This window comes from Pongo pygmaeus, chromosome 8, assembly GCF_028885625.2.
Source record: "Pongo pygmaeus isolate AG05252 chromosome 8, NHGRI_mPonPyg2-v2.0_pri, whole genome shotgun sequence".
Taxonomy (NCBI): domain Eukaryota; kingdom Metazoa; phylum Chordata; class Mammalia; order Primates; family Hominidae; genus Pongo; species Pongo pygmaeus.
Window position 1 is genome coordinate 137,881,092 of NC_072381.2, and position 16,186 is coordinate 137,897,277.

A 16,186-nucleotide genomic window follows, 5' to 3' on the forward strand; every position below is an offset into this window, starting at 1 on the left:
CTAAAAACATAGTTCCAATGGCACAGAGCCACACCAGACGTAAGAAACAGTGCGGCACTATTCACAATAGCAAAGACTTGGAACCAACCCACATGTCCAACAATGATAGACTGGATTAAGAAAATGTGGCACATATACACCATGGAATACTATGCAGCCATAAAAAATGATGAGTTCATGTCCTTTGTAGGGACATGGATGAAATTGGAAATCATCATTCTCAGTAAACTATCGCAAGGACGAAAAACCAAACACCGCATGTTCTCACTCATAGATGGGAATTGAACAATGAGAACACATGGACACAGGAAGGGGAACAGCACACTCTGGGGACTGTTGTGGGGTGGGGGAGGGGGGAGGGATAGCATTAGGAGATATACCTAATGCTAAATGACGAGTTGGTGGGTGCAGCGCACCAGCATGGCACATGTATACATATGTAACTAACCTGCACATTGTGCACATGTACTCTAAAACTTGAAGTATAATAATAAGAAAAAAAAAAGTGAAAAAAAAAAAAAACAGTGCAAACTTCCACCCGCCCCCAGTCATTTCATGGAAGCGTTGCAGTTGATTTACAGGCTTTGAAATGTTCTGATCTGTTTACATCCCTAAAATGATCATTGCTATTGTGTGCCTTTGCGTTTTCCAGGAGTTAAATCTTGGAACTCCATTGTACAAAGTGAAAGCAGAATTTTAATCTGAACCTCTTTGTATTCCTTTTTTTTTTTTTTACATGTTTAAAAGTCAAATTTTTGCTACTGCTTAGGAAAAATGATAGCTTTTAAAGCAAGTTAAATTACTGTAGATCTGCCACACAGCTATTCTGTTTTGCCTCGGTATAATTAGTTGTTTCTACGTTTCCCTTTCCTGTGTCTCCAGGTGACTCCAGACCAAGGAGGATGAGCTGCTGTCCCTGGAAGAGAACGGATGGAGGGAAGCAGCTCCTACAAAGTTCCCTCTGTGGCTGCTACTGATCTGGAGGAGGGTGCTGGTCAGACTAGGAGCTTGCCTGCCACCCCCTCCAAAGATGTTCACAAGGGTGTTGGAGGCATCATCTTTTCCTCCTCACTGATTTTAGACTTGAGTGAAAGTGGTCTGTGCCGTTTGGAGGAGGTCTTTAGAATCCCCAGCCTTCAAGTAAGTGGGGCTGCTCCTCAGGCTGTGTGCCCACAGGTCCACTGTAGACAGAAATGGGAATCTACCCCTGGGCTTTATTTGTAGGCTTCTTTCTCTTTGGAAGTGATGAATTCTAAAATGAAATAGAGGAAAGGTTAACTCATAGTTTCCTATGCCAATCACAACAAAATGGGAAATTCGTGATGGGGACCAACCAATGGAAATAGTACATCTATTTAGACGAAGGTGTCTGTTCTCTTCCTTGCAGTTCATCTCTCAAAACCTGTGGTAGAAACTACTGCCAAACACCCTTGGTCTCTTAATTAAAACACAAAACCTTAAAGAAAATCAGGCAACATGAGCAGTTAAAAACTTTGTTCTCACCCATGATTTTGCTCATGTTACACACTGGTTTTACTTTGTGCCCAGCCCTTCTCCTGGTCAGTCCGCAGTAGATGCTGTCTTGTTCATGCGATTTCTAGAAAAAGCTTCTGTGAGGGCACAGCTTTGATGTTAGACAGTTGAGGGTCCCCCTGCGGCACTTGTCCCTGCTGGGACTCGCGGAATTTCCTTAAACCTCATTTGGTTTAATCGGGAAGGTCGGAATGATCATCTTTTCACATCATTTATTGTGAAAATGAATAACGTGAACGTTCAGTGTCTGGAACATAGTTATGATATTGATTGACTTTCTTTTTGTATTTTTATTAGAGATGGGGTTTCACCATGTTGCCCAGGCTGGTCTTGAACGCCTGAGATCAGGTGATCTGCCTGTCTCAGCCTCCCAAAGTGCTGGAATTACAGGTGTAAGCCACCGCACCTGGCCAGATTGACATTTTTGAGTGCTTTTACAAGAGCTACATATTTAGATTTTTAGTGGCTGCTTAAGTTAAAAACTCTACATTTGCCTTGTCTTTGCTGTCAGGGCAGCGCTGGTCTTGCTCTTTCTTTCCTTCCTGCTGACATCTAGGATGAGGCACTGGTCACAGGGACCTGCCTTGTCCTGGCTCCTGTTACACAGGTGTCACTTTTAATGAACAGATACCCTCAGCCCTGAATAAGGGATCCAGCAGAGCCCTGAGGTTTCTGTTACCTTTATGCATAAAGGGAGAAAGAGGAAATTCCAGAGGTCTTCAGGCTTAATGAAGAAACTTGGTAACTGTTTATACCTTTCAGAAGACCAATGTCAGTATAAATTTTATTACCATGGCATCAAGTCTTTAAATGAGGTCATCAGAGTGGTAGACTTTCTGCAGCTGTGGCTGCAGTCTCTGAAGTCATAAACAGCACTTCCAGAGATCCCCCATCCTCACATGAGGCTCCCAGGACCTAATAGGAAAGATGGAACTTGTATTGTGACATACCCAACTCACTGTTCACCACATGAGAAACAAACTTACCCATCCAAACCCAAAGAATGGACTCAGAGAACAGTGGAAGAAAGACTTTTTAATGACGGTCTTGCAAGATTGGGTGTCTGGTGGGCAGGCACACCCAGCAGGGTTACAACAAGCCATTTATCCCCTAGTGCGCAGGTCCCGCCCCAGTTCCTCATAGGCTGAGTGCTGTGGGGGTCACAGTCTTCCTGGACGTTGCCTATTGGTTGCTGGGCAGGGGCTGTAGGTATTTTCTTTAGGGTTGTCCTGCTTTATTTTGTCGTGGCCCACAATGCATTGCAATCCCAGTCAGCTCAGGGGCTCTTCAAGTATTTCACTTATGACCTAAGTAGCTGGGCAGGCTGATAAGAGCAGACAAAATGAGCTATTTTGCAGGCTAGTAAACTTTCATCTTAGACTAATCTTCTTTGGTTTGGGTGAGGGCAACTAAGGCATGGGGAATGGCCAGCAAGCAGGCATTGGCTATCCAAGTAGGGGCCTAGTACATCCTGTTTTCTGTAGTTTGCTGACCTAAGCCCATTCAAGGCACTTTGTCTTGGAAATGGACCACTGTATATATTATTTCCTTCAACCATAACCAGCTCCAAGTCACAGGTGGTGCCTGCATTTCCAGAGGTGCTGGGGAGGAAGAAGAGTGTTATCTTTCTGAGATTCCTTTTACTGGCATTGAGAACGACGTGGTTTCAAAGCTGAGCACTGGAATCAGCTTGCCCTGGGCGGGAAAGAACAGGACCAAGAAGCGTAAAACCACTCCTGCAGAGGCCCGAGAAAGGCAGCATGTGGAAGCATGCACATGCCTGTATGTGGGGGGTGCACACCCATGTACGTGGGGGCACACACTGTGACCTGTGATTGCCAGGATGCTTTCTGGAGACCGAGCCAGCTGCCAGCAAGCAGTGACTCTGGCAATCTCCTAACAGAGATAAGACAGTGTTTCCAATGCCTTTCTGAAGAGTGTGATTTTTCCAGTCAATGTTTCTCCAGTTGGAGTCTGTCAGTGATTTGGATCAGGGACACGGTGTTGAAGGTGGAATGGGGAGGCACGTGGCGCTCTGTGCAATGTGCAGTGTGTGTTTTATAGAGAAGGCAATGTAATCACAACAGCCAATCCACGCGCTGTTCTTTAGTGCTGCCCACATTGCCCCATCTCACAGATGAGGACACTGGAGCACAGAGAGGTTCAGGAACTTGCTCAAGGTCACACAGCCAGTAGATTTTGAAACCTAGATGTGGATCCAGGCAGTCTGGCTTCGAGATCATCGTTCCGAACATCTGTTTCTCCTCCCTCAGTAAATACAGATACGGATGTAAATATGTATAATGATGTGAGTATAAACAAGTAGCAGCATTAATGACGGTATTGTAAAAATTAGCTATGATCCTCCCACACTGTGACTGTAAAATTATATATATGTTATATGCATTTTACACAGCTAAAATCAGTGTGTGTACATTTCATCTTCCACCTTCCCTTATTTATAATGACTTGAAAACACCGCTGAGTTGATGTGTCAATCTGCTTCTGAAATGATGCTTGCTGAGGTTATTTTTGTTTGCTGCTGATCGTAGAGAACACCATAGCAGACATCTCTGTCCCTGAGTTGGGCTGAGCCCCCCAGACCAGACATGGCTCTGGCTATTTGCTCAATAAGCAGGCAATTTCGGGGACTGCCGAGGGCCAGGTGCCGTGGAAGGTACTGGAGAAAGGGCCGAGACACTGAGTGTGGGGCCCTGGGATTCAGACCATGTCAAAGGCTTTGGGATACAAACAGTGGTGTGCTCGGTCAGCAACAGAGTGCCGGCTCTTCAGGAAGTCAGTTCCCGGTCCGAAGGCCGCTGGAAGGAGTCCTGGTTCTTTTCTTTCTGATTCTTTTGTCTACTGTTTACATCTTTTAAGGGTAAGAGATTGGGTTTTTGTTTTTTAACTTACTATATATGGTTCTGGTTGTTAGTAGTTCTTTTGGAAATAGATTTTGGATATATCATGTTTTAAAAATTAGTTGGTTGACAAAACATTCTCTGATTCTCTTTTCCATGGAAGCAATTGCATCTGCAAAGGAATGCCCTGTGTGTGATTCCTCAAGATTTCTTTCAGTTGCTGCCAAACCTGACTTGGCTGGACCTCCGGTACAATAGAATTAAGGTGCTTCCTTCTGGGATTGGAGCTCACAAGTAAGTTGTTTATGTTTCCAGATTTTAAAAATCATCTTTTAAGCGCACGAATACCTGTTCTTTCGCTCCTTGTCCTTTACTCTTGATTGAATTTTTACCTCGGAATAGAAACATTTAATAGTATTTTTAAAGCCAGCTAAGAGGTGCGACAGCTGAATGTACCCAACACAGAACTATAACTTGGGATATTTGGTGCCACAGAGAATGCTGTTGCCACAGTGTCTTTTTGCTGGACGGCCAGTGTGATTTTTGTCACAGCCGATTCCAGCTCTGACTCTCCTTGTGTGAAGCTGCCTAAAAATCAGAAGTACCTCTGATGAGTTAAACCAGCAACTTTGGCCAGGTGCGGTGGCTCACGCGTGTAATCCCAGAAATTTGGGAGGCCGAGGTGGGCAGATCACCTGAGGTCAGGAGTTTGAGACCAGCCTGGCCAACATGGCAAAACCCCGTCTCTAATAAAAATATAAAAATTAGCCAGGCGTGGTGATGGATGCCTGTAATCCCAGCTCCTCGGGAGGTTGAGGCAGGAGAATTGCTTGACCCCAGGAGGCGGAGGTTGCAGTGAGCTGAGATCACACCACTGCACTCCAGTCTGGGTGACAGAGTAAGAGTCCATCTCAAAAAAAATAAATAAAAAATAAACCAGCTCCTTTGCTCCTGAGGGCTCCTGTGTAACCCACATTGGTTCTTGGCAAATAATGAGAAATTCTTCTCACTTTGGAAAACTGGGAGCACCCAGCCAAGTTCCAGGTGTCCTGCCCATTCCCACCACTTACCTTCCAGGGGTTTCCTTGCATTCCCACTTGTGGGGTGTAATCCTGCCCATGGTGGAAATGTCACACCTCCTTTCCCCTCCTCAGCCTGGCCCTTCCCCAGCAGCCAGGACTCTACTCTCACTATGGAGATGTCCTCCTTTCCTGAGCCCTGTGCTTCTGTGCCCACATCCCCGGCACCATGGCTTTTTCACCTTCTGAAGCCATGATCGCCCTTAACTCTTTTTCTTTTCTTTTCTTTTCTTTTTTTTTTTTTTGAGACGGAGTCTTGCTCTGTCTCCCAGGCTGGAGTGCAGTGGCGTGATCTCGGCTCACTGCAACCTCCACCTCCTGGTTTCAAGCGATCCTCCTGCCTCAGCCTCCCAAGGAACTGGAATTACAGGTGCCCGCCACCATGCCTGGCTAATTTTTGCATTTTTAGTAGAAACGCGTTTTGCCATGTTGGCCAGGCTGGTCTCAAACTCCTGACCTCAAGTGATCCGCCTGCCTCAGCCTCCCAAAGTGCTAGGATGACAGGCATGAGCCCCCGCGCCCGGCTACCCAAACCTCTTTTGACCAGTGCTTCAGCCCCTCCTCTGATATGAGTGCATCTGGGCACAGCCCTGAGGTGGGCATGTGCCTGGCAGGCGCAGGCTGGCAGGGAGGCCTGTGTGGTAGGGGAAGTCTCTAAAGAGGGGCATTGGGGCTCAGAGGTCAGGGCCTCATTGTGGATTTTATTTTAGAAGGGAAGTCACAGGAGGGTTTGAGTAGAGAGGGTGGCGTCAGACTTGGCTTGTAGTCACTCTGTGAGGAGGGGAGCTCCAGGGCAAGGGTGGGGCGGGTCACCAGCTGGGGCCACGGCAGCAGCCCATGCATGAGGGGCAGCCTGGGCGTGGCTGGCCACAGCAGGGCCTTGGTGGGACTTCAGAGCTGGTGGGATGCGGGTGGGTGTGGGGCCACAAGAAGAAGAGGCATATCCAGGGCGCCCCCAGTTCCTACCTGAGGAATAGTGTCTCCCAAAAGCCATGGTGGCCTCCGTGGGACAGTAGAATAGAGGCTTGTAGGAGGCCCTTCGCTTGCCTTGAACTCACTGGTTTTAAAATGTTTTATAAGAAGTCAGTGTATTTTGCCACACGTAATGGGAGAGAACCATGCATCACTCGCCCTTCAGGTTCTGCGAGGAAGCTGCTTGTCTAATGGCAGGTGGTGTCCGGAGCAGGTGGACACACACCCGGTGCATCTCCATGGGGCTCGTACGGACTGTGGGGTCTGCAGGGCAGATCACAGATGGACCTCGAGGAGAAGAGTGTTCCGGAGCTCAGCTGGTACATCTGCTGAGCCCGGCCAGCCGCTTGTGTTTTGGGGGCTGCGTGGGAGCCAGGTGCTCTCTGGGCAGTTGCCCACCCTGTCCTCGCGACCTCAGGAGGCTTCCAAGCCTGAGGCTGAGAGTGCTTTGGGAAGGATTTCTTCTTCACACGATCATCATCTTCTAGGTTTAGAATCACTGGGTGCTCTTTTGTCCACAAATTGTTTTAGCCTTACACAGTTCTGGAGAGTAAGTGCTACTTAGAGGATGTAAATGAACTAACGCCTGTTCCCATAACTACTTGTGTTTTCCTAAAATAAGTATACAGTCCTCAAAATTTGAAATTCTTTGATTTTGCCAGTCAAAGCTGGCTGCCTATGTTTTTGAAGATATACTTTTATTTGTGATTTGTAACCCATGATAACATTCAAATTAGATCAGCTACAGAGCTGAGACATATTACTTGGAAATGCAAAGTGATTATGGGCTTATTAAAGCCTTAAACCTCTCAAAACATAATTAAAACAGTGACGGTGTTAGCATGCTCCATTCTCAGTGTCCTGGATGTGTCAGCTTGCTAGCAGAGAGAAGATGTAGGAAGCATGGATCAGTTCATTTACCTCCTTAGGCAAACAAGTCCAACTCAATATTTACGTTTATGTATTCATTTTAAAATCAATGAAACGAATCAACGGGTAAGCTTTGAATTATTGATAGTATTTAAGGAATTAACATTTATAAATTTATCATTTAAAGTGTGATCAGAATATTTTAATAATATTATTATATAAGGTAGAAAAACCCGTGCTGTACTTTCAGGTTAATAGTCAGTAAACATCCACCCACCGCAATCCCTCTCAGGCAAAACTGAACCCAGCCCCACCCAGCAGCACGTGAGTGGGCCAGAACCTTTCTGCCTTGACAAGCCCTGGCGTTGGAGAAGCCGAGGGCATGATGCTGCCCTTGCTGCCCTCCTCAGCATCTGGAGGCCTCTGTTCACCTTATAGAGAGCAGATGCTGTTCTTGTTGGCTGGTTTTATACTAGCAAAATTCAGAGGGAGTAAACCAAAAGCAGTGAACTGAAAGAACCACATTGAAATAATCCACTTTTGTGCAGTTCAAGAAAAGTTTACTTCATAAAGTTTATTCCTTAAAAACTTCAAATAATGGCTGGGCACGGTGGCTCACGCCTATAATTCCAGCACTTTGAATGGCCAAGGTGGGCAGATCACAGGGTCAGGAGTTCGAGACCAGCCCGGCCAGCATGGTGAAACTCCGTCTCTACTAAAAAAAAAAAAGTACAAAAAAATTAGCCGGGCATGGTGGCATGTGCCTGTAGTCCCAGCTACTCGGGAGGCTGAGGCAGGAGAATTGCTTGAACCCAGCAGGCAGAGGTTGCAGTGAGCCGAGATCACGCCACATCACGCCACTGCACTCCAGCCTGGGCCACAGAGCGAGACTCCATCTCAAAAAAAAAAAAAAAAATTTTCAGATAACAAGGAAAAGTAGAAAGAAAATTGTCTAAACCTTAAGTAACCTGATTTTCCTGTGGGGTTGCCAATCAAAAAATTAAATGGGATTTAAATGAGGGCTGGGCATGGTGGCTTATGCCTATAATCCCAGCACTTTGAGAGGCTGAGGCAGGAGGATCACTTGAGCCCAGGAGTTCAAAACTGGCTTGAGCAACAGAGGAATACCCTGTATCTACAAAAAATACAGACATTAGCCAGGCATGGTGGCACATACCGTTAGTCTCAGCTCAGCCAGACGTGGTGGCGCACACCATTAGCTCAGCCAGGTGTGGTGGCACACACATTAGTCTCAGCTTAGCCAGGCGTGGTGGCATGCACCATTAGTCTCAGCTTAGTCAGGCGTGGTGGCACACACATTAGTCTCAGCTTAGTCGGGCGTGGTGGCACACACATTAGTCTCAGCTTAGTCGGGCGTGGTGGCACACACATTAGCCTCAGCTTAGTCGGGCGTGGTGGCACACACAGTCTCAGCTTAGTCGGGCGTGGTGGCACACACATTAGTCTCAGCTTAGCCGGGCGTGGTGGCACACACATTAGTCTCAGCTTAGCCGGGCGTGGTGGCACACACATTGGCCTCAGCTTAGTCGGGCGTGGTGGCACACACATTGGCCTCAGCTTAGTCGGGCGTGGTGGCACACACATTGGCCTCAGCTTAGTCGGGCGTGGTGGCACACACATTGGCCTCAGCTTAGCCGGGCGTGGTGGCACACACATTGGCCTCAGCTTAGTCGGGCGTGGTGGCACACACATTGGCCTCAGCTTAGTCGGGCGTGGTGGCACACACATTAGTCTCAGCTTAGCCAGGCGTGGTGGCATGCACCATTAGTCTCAGCTTAGTCAGGCGTGGTGGCACACACATTAGTCTCAGCTTAGTCGGGCGTGGTGGCACACACATTAGTCTCAGCTTAGTCGGGCGTGGTGGCACACACATTAGCCTCAGCTTAGTCGGGCGTGGTGGCACACACAGTCTCAGCTTAGTCGGGCGTGGTGGCACACACATTAGTCTCAGCTTAGCCGGGCGTGGTGGCACACACATTAGTCTCAGCTTAGCCGGGCGTGGTGGCACACACATTGGCCTCAGCTTAGTCGGGCGTGGTGGCACACACATTGGCCTCAGCTTAGTCGGGCGTGGTGGCACACACATTGGCCTCAGCTTAGTCGGGCGTGGTGGCACACACATTGGCCTCAGCTTAGCCGGGCGTGGTGGCACACACATTGGCCTCAGCTTAGTCGGGCGTGGTGGCACACACATTGGCCTCAGCTTAGTCGGGCGTGGTGGCACACACATTGGCCTCAGCTTAGTCGGGCGTGGTGGCACACACATTGGTCTCAGCTACCTGCAGGGGCTGAGGTGGGAGGATTGCTTGAGCCCAGGAGACGGAGGTTGCAGTGAGCAGAGGTTGCAGTGAGCTGAGATTGCGTCACTGCACTCCAGCCTGGGCAACAGAGTGAAGACCTTGTCTCAAAAAATAATCATAATAATCAAATGTGAAAACCAAGAAGCATAGTACAATAAAAGGTATGAGATAGAGTTTAATAGAATATATAGATTTTTCCATCATTCAACTAGTAAATTTTTACATTCTTTCCTGTCTGTCCGTCTGTCTAGGCATCCATGATATATTTTAGGCTGCATTTTGTAAGGATGTTACTAGGTGTTAAATGAAAGTAGGCGCCTTCCCGAAATGCTGCCTTAGCTGAGTTTCTTTTGTAGAGGCTTCTCAGAGTCCCCAATGTACAAATCATTCATCTGCAAGCAGGGCAGGATATACTGTGCAGCGGAAGTCTCTCAAACATTTTTGGCCATAGAAAACTTTTTTCACAGAGCATGATAAAACACTGGAATTCCTCACAGCACATCTTAGGAAAGACTGGTTTACAGTGAGGTTATAACTGGAAGGTATGAAAGCCTAAAATAGAGGTTCTTAACGGGGGAGATTTTGCCCGCAGGAGAGTGTTGGCAATGTCTGGAGACATCTGTGGTTGTCACGCCTGGAGGTGGGTGATACCCCTGGCATCTGTTGGAGAAAGGCTGGAGGTGTACAATACCCCTCAAGGCAGGGGACACCACACCCCTATGGACTGCCTGGTCCCACATGTCCGCGGTGCAGGGTTAGACCTGTGTTTACATACGGCAGCAGACCATTTGTGTGTGCATATTGTAAATTTAAGTGTACCTGTATTGAAGTGGCCCCTGAAAGAGAAGAAAAATGAAGAAACTTGATGGTATATTTTGGAGGTAGTCATTTAATTCTCTGCTTTTTAAAATTTTTCGTTTTGTTTTGCTTTAAAGGCATTTGAAAACTTTGCTTTTAGAAAGAAATCCTATCAAAATGTTACCTGTGGAGCTGGGTAAGTATAAAACAATAAAAAGATGATTTTAAAATGCTATCTTTTGAACTTGCCAGACCTTGTAAATGGAAGTATCAGGCATGACGAAGGAGGGTAAGCTAGATATTTTAAAAATCCTTCCTACTTGTAGGACTAAGATAATGTAGCTCTCAAGAGCTGTTGATATAGCACGTCCTGTTCGTGTGGAGGTGTGACATGTGAGCCTTGCGTGAGGCACAGTCACAGTGAGGGCCATTGGCGCCATCACACAGCTAAGGAAACCAGAGGCCCTGCACACACCTCTGCAGGCCCCATGTGCTGTCTCCGCTGCATCTCGCTGGCCTTCCTGGGAAGTTTTACCACTTACATATGTTCCTAGGCCCCATCATGACCACTTTTTTAGACCTCAGAATCTAAACACTTAAAACTAAGGCATAAGCTGACAGACAAGTCAAACAAGCGTAAACTATCACAGAAGCAAGTTTTATGACCTTTAAAATATCTAGCAGAAACAGTATAAATTTGTCTGACTAGTAGCCCAGGAAAAAAATGTCTAAAATTCTGAAGGCATTTCTATGATGAACTTGAGAAGCATTTGGAGAACTAATTTATGAATACTCATTTATTTATGAGTCACTCGCTACCACGTAGACAGTCTAAAAACAGACGTGTATACACGTCTACGTAAAAGTACAAACATTAAGATTTTATAGCTTTGATTTTATTTTTAGCCATGAATCAGGTAAAACTCATTAGTTTAAAAGAACAGTTGAGACCACGCATAGTGGCTCATGCCTGTAATCTCAGCACCTTGCGGTGCCAAGGCAGGAGGATCCCCTGAAGCCAAGAGTTTGAAACCAGCCTGGGTAACATAGTGAGACTGCATCTTTACAAAAAATAAAATAAAATAAAATTAGCCAGGTGCAGTAGTGCATGCCTGTGTTCCTAGGTACTTAGGAGGCTGAGGCGGGAGGCTAACTTGAGCCCAGGACTTCAAGGCTGCAGTGAGCTCTGATTGCACCATTACACTCTAACCTGGACAACAGGGTGAGACCCTCTCTCTAAAAACAAAACAACAACAACAAAAAATAAAAGAACAGTTGGGTTAAATTGTGCCTTTGTAAATGGAACAAGTTATGGCTGGAACCCTTACACAGTTTTAGAGAAAACAGACTAGCAAATTTACACCTCAAAGAACAGAGAGAGAATTTAAGCTTTTTAAAGAAGGAGTTTGGGTGTGTTTGAAAACTAAAAATGGATGACAAGATAATACAAAGTCACTTGCCACAGGATTTGATAAGGAAATGAATTTCATTTAGATAGGTAGCTTCTAGTTTAGTCTCTGTTTTCCAACTGGACCATTGAGCTCAGGGCAGAGCCCATTAATGGACAGGGCCAACAAAACATTTGCAGTTTGTAGATCCTAATACTTAACCTATGTGAAAAACAAGCGCAGCTGAAAGGCAGAACACCCAAATACCCAAAATCTAAGCATCCGTCTTTCACACTGAACCCTGGCTCCCTCAAATTCGGAAATGCCACAGGACTAGGGCCCCTGCAGTGCTTCCCCATGCTCCTCACTCCAGGGACTTCGGCCTGAGCCGGGGGGGCTGGCCCACTGCCCACCACGGGAGCCTTACCTCTCAGCGGCCATCATTTCCACAGCCTCCAAGTGTTCACATCATTTCCATTTTTAGTGACATTTCACATTTGTGGAGTCCTTGTATTCTATTTTCTTCTGATTTAACACGATTTTCTTCATTTGCTTGAACATATTTAAATGGCGGCTTTGAAGTCTTTGTTAAACCCAACATCTGGGCCTCCTCCAAGACAGTTTCCATTGTCTGCTCCATTCCTGAGTGTAGGGTACATTTTCCTTTTCTTTGCATGTCTGGTAGTTTTTATATTGAAAATGGGCATTTTAGATAATATAGCGACTTTGTATTCTGAATTATACAGAATTGTGAAGGTGGTTGTGGCTGCTTCTGTTTGTTTGATTTTATTTATTTGTTTTTTGGTAACTATCCTGGTCTTAATTTGCGGAATCTGTCTCCTGCAGAGTTACCTTTAAAGCAAATCTTTGACATCTGTTAACATGATTTTACCCCAAATACTGAATAGAATCATATTTTAAAATGTAAAAAGTTTTTATTTGTTCCTCATTTTCATTTCAAGAATGGTATATAAAATGCTGACGGTTTTTTTTTCCTCCACTGCAGGGAGCATAACCACGCTGAAAGCACTGAACCTAAGACACTGCCCTCTGGAATTCCCTCCTCAGCTCGTTGTGCAGAAGGGATTGGTGGCTATCCAGCGCTTCCTGCGGATGTGGGCAGTAGAACACTCTCTCCCCAGAAATCCAACTTCTCAAGGTTTGTAGGAGGTGATTTATGACAAATCACATTAACGTTGAAGTTACAGCTTTTTAAAATCAGGGCAGAACCTGTCTTCTCTTTAATAACGTCCTGAGAAATAGAGGAGTCATGGGTCCTCTGCTGAGTTGACACAGCGTACGCTGATCTCAGGCCGACCCAATTACCTCTGTGACTTTTCCTTGGTTCTATAAATCTGGGCACATTATAGATCCTGGCTCAAGTGGATTTTGGTAGAAGTTTATTGTGATCAATCAAATGAAACAGTTATCACCTCCAAGCCACCCGCAGGCAGCTGCTTCAGGAATGACTTGATGCTCCATTAGACAGCTATTTTAAAATAAGCACAATGAAATATTCCTTATTCCTAACGAGGTACAAGAAATTGGCAGGAAAATGGCCCTGTAGACACGTTTTATCTAATCACCTTGTTGGTGGGTGCTCATTGACCTGTTCCATTCTTTCAATGTACTGCCAGCCAGGTATTTTCAGATGCTCATGATGTGTTCTGGTCTTGAGTACGCATTGTAGTTACACTTGGAAAAAGTAAAGTTAAATTGGGATAAAGGAGAATCATAATGAAGCCTCGCCAAAAAAGTACATATTCTGAAATGTTTTCAGAATATTTAAAATTTTACTATTTGTGATGTACTTTGATACTTAAGAAAAATGCATGTTTGCAACCATTAGCCGAGATAATTATATATGTGCTATAATTGAAATGTGTAAATTAATTTAGGTCTTTGTAAATAACATGTGACCTTGTACTTTTGACCCAGATGGCCTCTATTTGGAAATTGTTTTAAATGATTAAGAATCAGCCGTTGGCCCTGTGCTTGCTGAGTTGTTTGTAGACATATTTTAACCAGGTTATAGCGGCCTGCATTGGTGCATTGCTCTGAAGCTGCCTGGCTCTGGCACCCTTGACCCTGACGCTGCCAGGACGTTGTGATAGAATAGGAAAAGAAAAGTAGCCGCTGGACTGGCAGGTGGAGGGCACTGGGCACCTGGCAGGAGTGGGGACAGGTAGCTGAGGGCATGGGGTGGCCGAGGAGAGATAGGACCAGGACCTGGAGACAGCCGGGACAAGGATAGAGGGGCAGAACCATCAGGCACAGCCGAGCCAGGACACAGGGAGCTCAGGAGACACGGACAGACCCCGCTGGAGGATCAGGATAAAAAAGAGAAGTTGAAGGTTCATTCCAATTGAAGGAGACTAAAGGAATAGGAAACTGGATGTGCTGCTTCATCCTGGATTGGATCCTGGGCCAGGACAAATATGATAAAGGACATTACTGGAACAGTTATCAAGGTGTGAGGAAGGCCAGTCAGTGAACGACAGAAGTCAGCGATGGGACACTCCTGGTTTTGGTGAATCGCTATGGTGATGTGTGAGCATCTCCATCTGAGGGTGGAGGGGCAGGATGTCTGAAGTTACCCTTGAGTGTTATAGGAAATGCATGAGCACCCCAGACAGAGAGGCGAGGGCGGGCAGGCTCACGGGGGCAGGTAGCCTCGGGGGCCAGGCACCAGCGGCTGCTGATGGGGTGCGGGGTCCACCAACTTCTCAGCAGTGTTATTGCAACTTTTCTATAAGTTTGAAAAAAATACATTAAGTAACTGGTCAAAAATAAATATTTTCTGACTCTTTTCTATTAGGTTTTAGGGCCACATAGAGTGATTTTTCAGCTACTATGTATATTTTTAGCACTTTGCCCTTTCAATTACTTTAAAAAGTCTTTTTGCTGGCCGGGCGTGGTGGCTCACGCCTGTAATCCCAGCACTTCGGGAGGCCGAGGTGGGCGGATCACAAGGTCAGGAGATTGAGACCATCCTGGCTAACAAGGTGAAGCCCTGTCTCTACTAAAAATACAAAAAATTAGTCGGGCGTGGTGGTGGGCGCCTGTAGTCCCAGCTACTTGGGAGGCTGAGATAGGAGAATGGTGTGAACCCGGGAGGCGGAGCCTAGATGGTGCCACTGCACTCCAGCCTGGATGACAGAGTGAGATTCTGTCTTAAAAAAAAAAAAAAAAAAAGTCTTTTGGCTGTATCCCACTCTTCCTGTTTGCTTTCATTTTCATGAATTTCAGTTTTGTCCCTGGCCCTGAATCAGTTGTCGACAGGCAGATTGGTCAAATATGCATGTTTCTAGTCACTTGTACCCCCGGGGGAATTTTACGACTTCTTAGGACGTTTTGAAGCATGTTTGCCCATTTTTTAAAACTTTTCCTTTCAAACCTAAGACCCCGAGCTTGCGGCAGTCAGGAGCACGTGGCAGCCAGGGGCGTGACGTCCATGCACCTGTGTCCACTGTGACGGCCACCTGGGGTCTCACTCAGCCTTCAGGTCGTGCTGGGCACGTGCTGGGAGAAGCCTGGCCAATAGGTCCCAATGGCTCCCAAAGTGCCTGGAGTGCCTCCCTGAAGTCGTGTTTTGAGAAAGTCAACAAAAGCATCACCAAACAAGAAAAGCAGGCATAATGGGCTAAACATTACTTAGAAAGATTCTGAGTGATCTGAGGGGAAGCAGAAATGTTGATTAAATGTGGCAAGATTAGCCGTGTACACATGCAAAAAGTCCCTCCAAAGTGGTAAGGCCTATGTGGGAAGGTCAGGCGCACCCGGTGGGGCCTGCGTGGGAAGGTCAGACGTGCTCAGTGGGGCCTGTGTGGGAAGGTCACGTGTGTCCGGTGGGGCCTGTGTAGGAAGGTCAGACGTGCTCAGTGGGGCCTGTGTGGGAAGGTCACGCGTGTCCGGTGGGGCCTGTGTAGGAAGGTCAGACGTGCTCAGTGGGGCCTGTGTGGGAAGGTCACGCGTGTCCGGTGGGGCCTGTGTGGGAAGGTCAGACGTGCTCAGTGGGGCTTGTGTGGGAAGGTCACGCGTGTCCGGTGGGGCCTGTGTGGGAAGGTCAGACGTGCTCCGTGGGGCCTGTGTGGGAGGGTCACGCGTGTCCTATGGGGCCTGTGTGGGAAGGTCACGCGTGTCCGGTGGGGCCTGCATGGGAGGGTCAGGTGCGCCCGGTGGGGCCTGCGTGAGAGTCAGATGTGCTCAGTGGGGCCTGGTGGGGCCTGCGGGGGAGGGTCAGGTGCGCCCGGTGGGGCCTATGTGGGAGGGTCAGGTCAGGTGCGCCCGGCGGTGCCTGCGGGGGAGGATCAGGTGCGCCCAGTGGGGCCTGTGTGGGAGGGTCAGGTGTGCCCGGCGGTGCC

The 16,186-nt window shown here is 47.1% G+C and overlaps 1 protein-coding gene across 7 annotated transcripts in view; it reads left to right on the plus strand.

The window, feature by feature from the left end:
* The window catches only part of LRRC27 (leucine rich repeat containing 27), a 53,658-nt gene that overhangs the window by 3,095 nt on the left and 34,377 nt on the right, over positions 1 to 16,186 (plus strand). For all 7 annotated transcript variants that reach the window (XM_054503347.2, XM_054503352.2, XM_054503348.2 and 4 more), the window contains exons 2-5: positions 883 to 1,140; positions 4,558 to 4,688; positions 10,572 to 10,630; positions 12,829 to 12,981. In XM_054503347.2, the coding sequence (XP_054359322.1) occupies positions 931 to 1,140; positions 4,558 to 4,688; positions 10,572 to 10,630; positions 12,829 to 12,981 (553 nt within the window). In that variant the 5' untranslated portion in view covers positions 883 to 930. The remainder of the gene's footprint in view (positions 1 to 882; positions 1,141 to 4,557; positions 4,689 to 10,571; positions 10,631 to 12,828; positions 12,982 to 16,186) is intronic.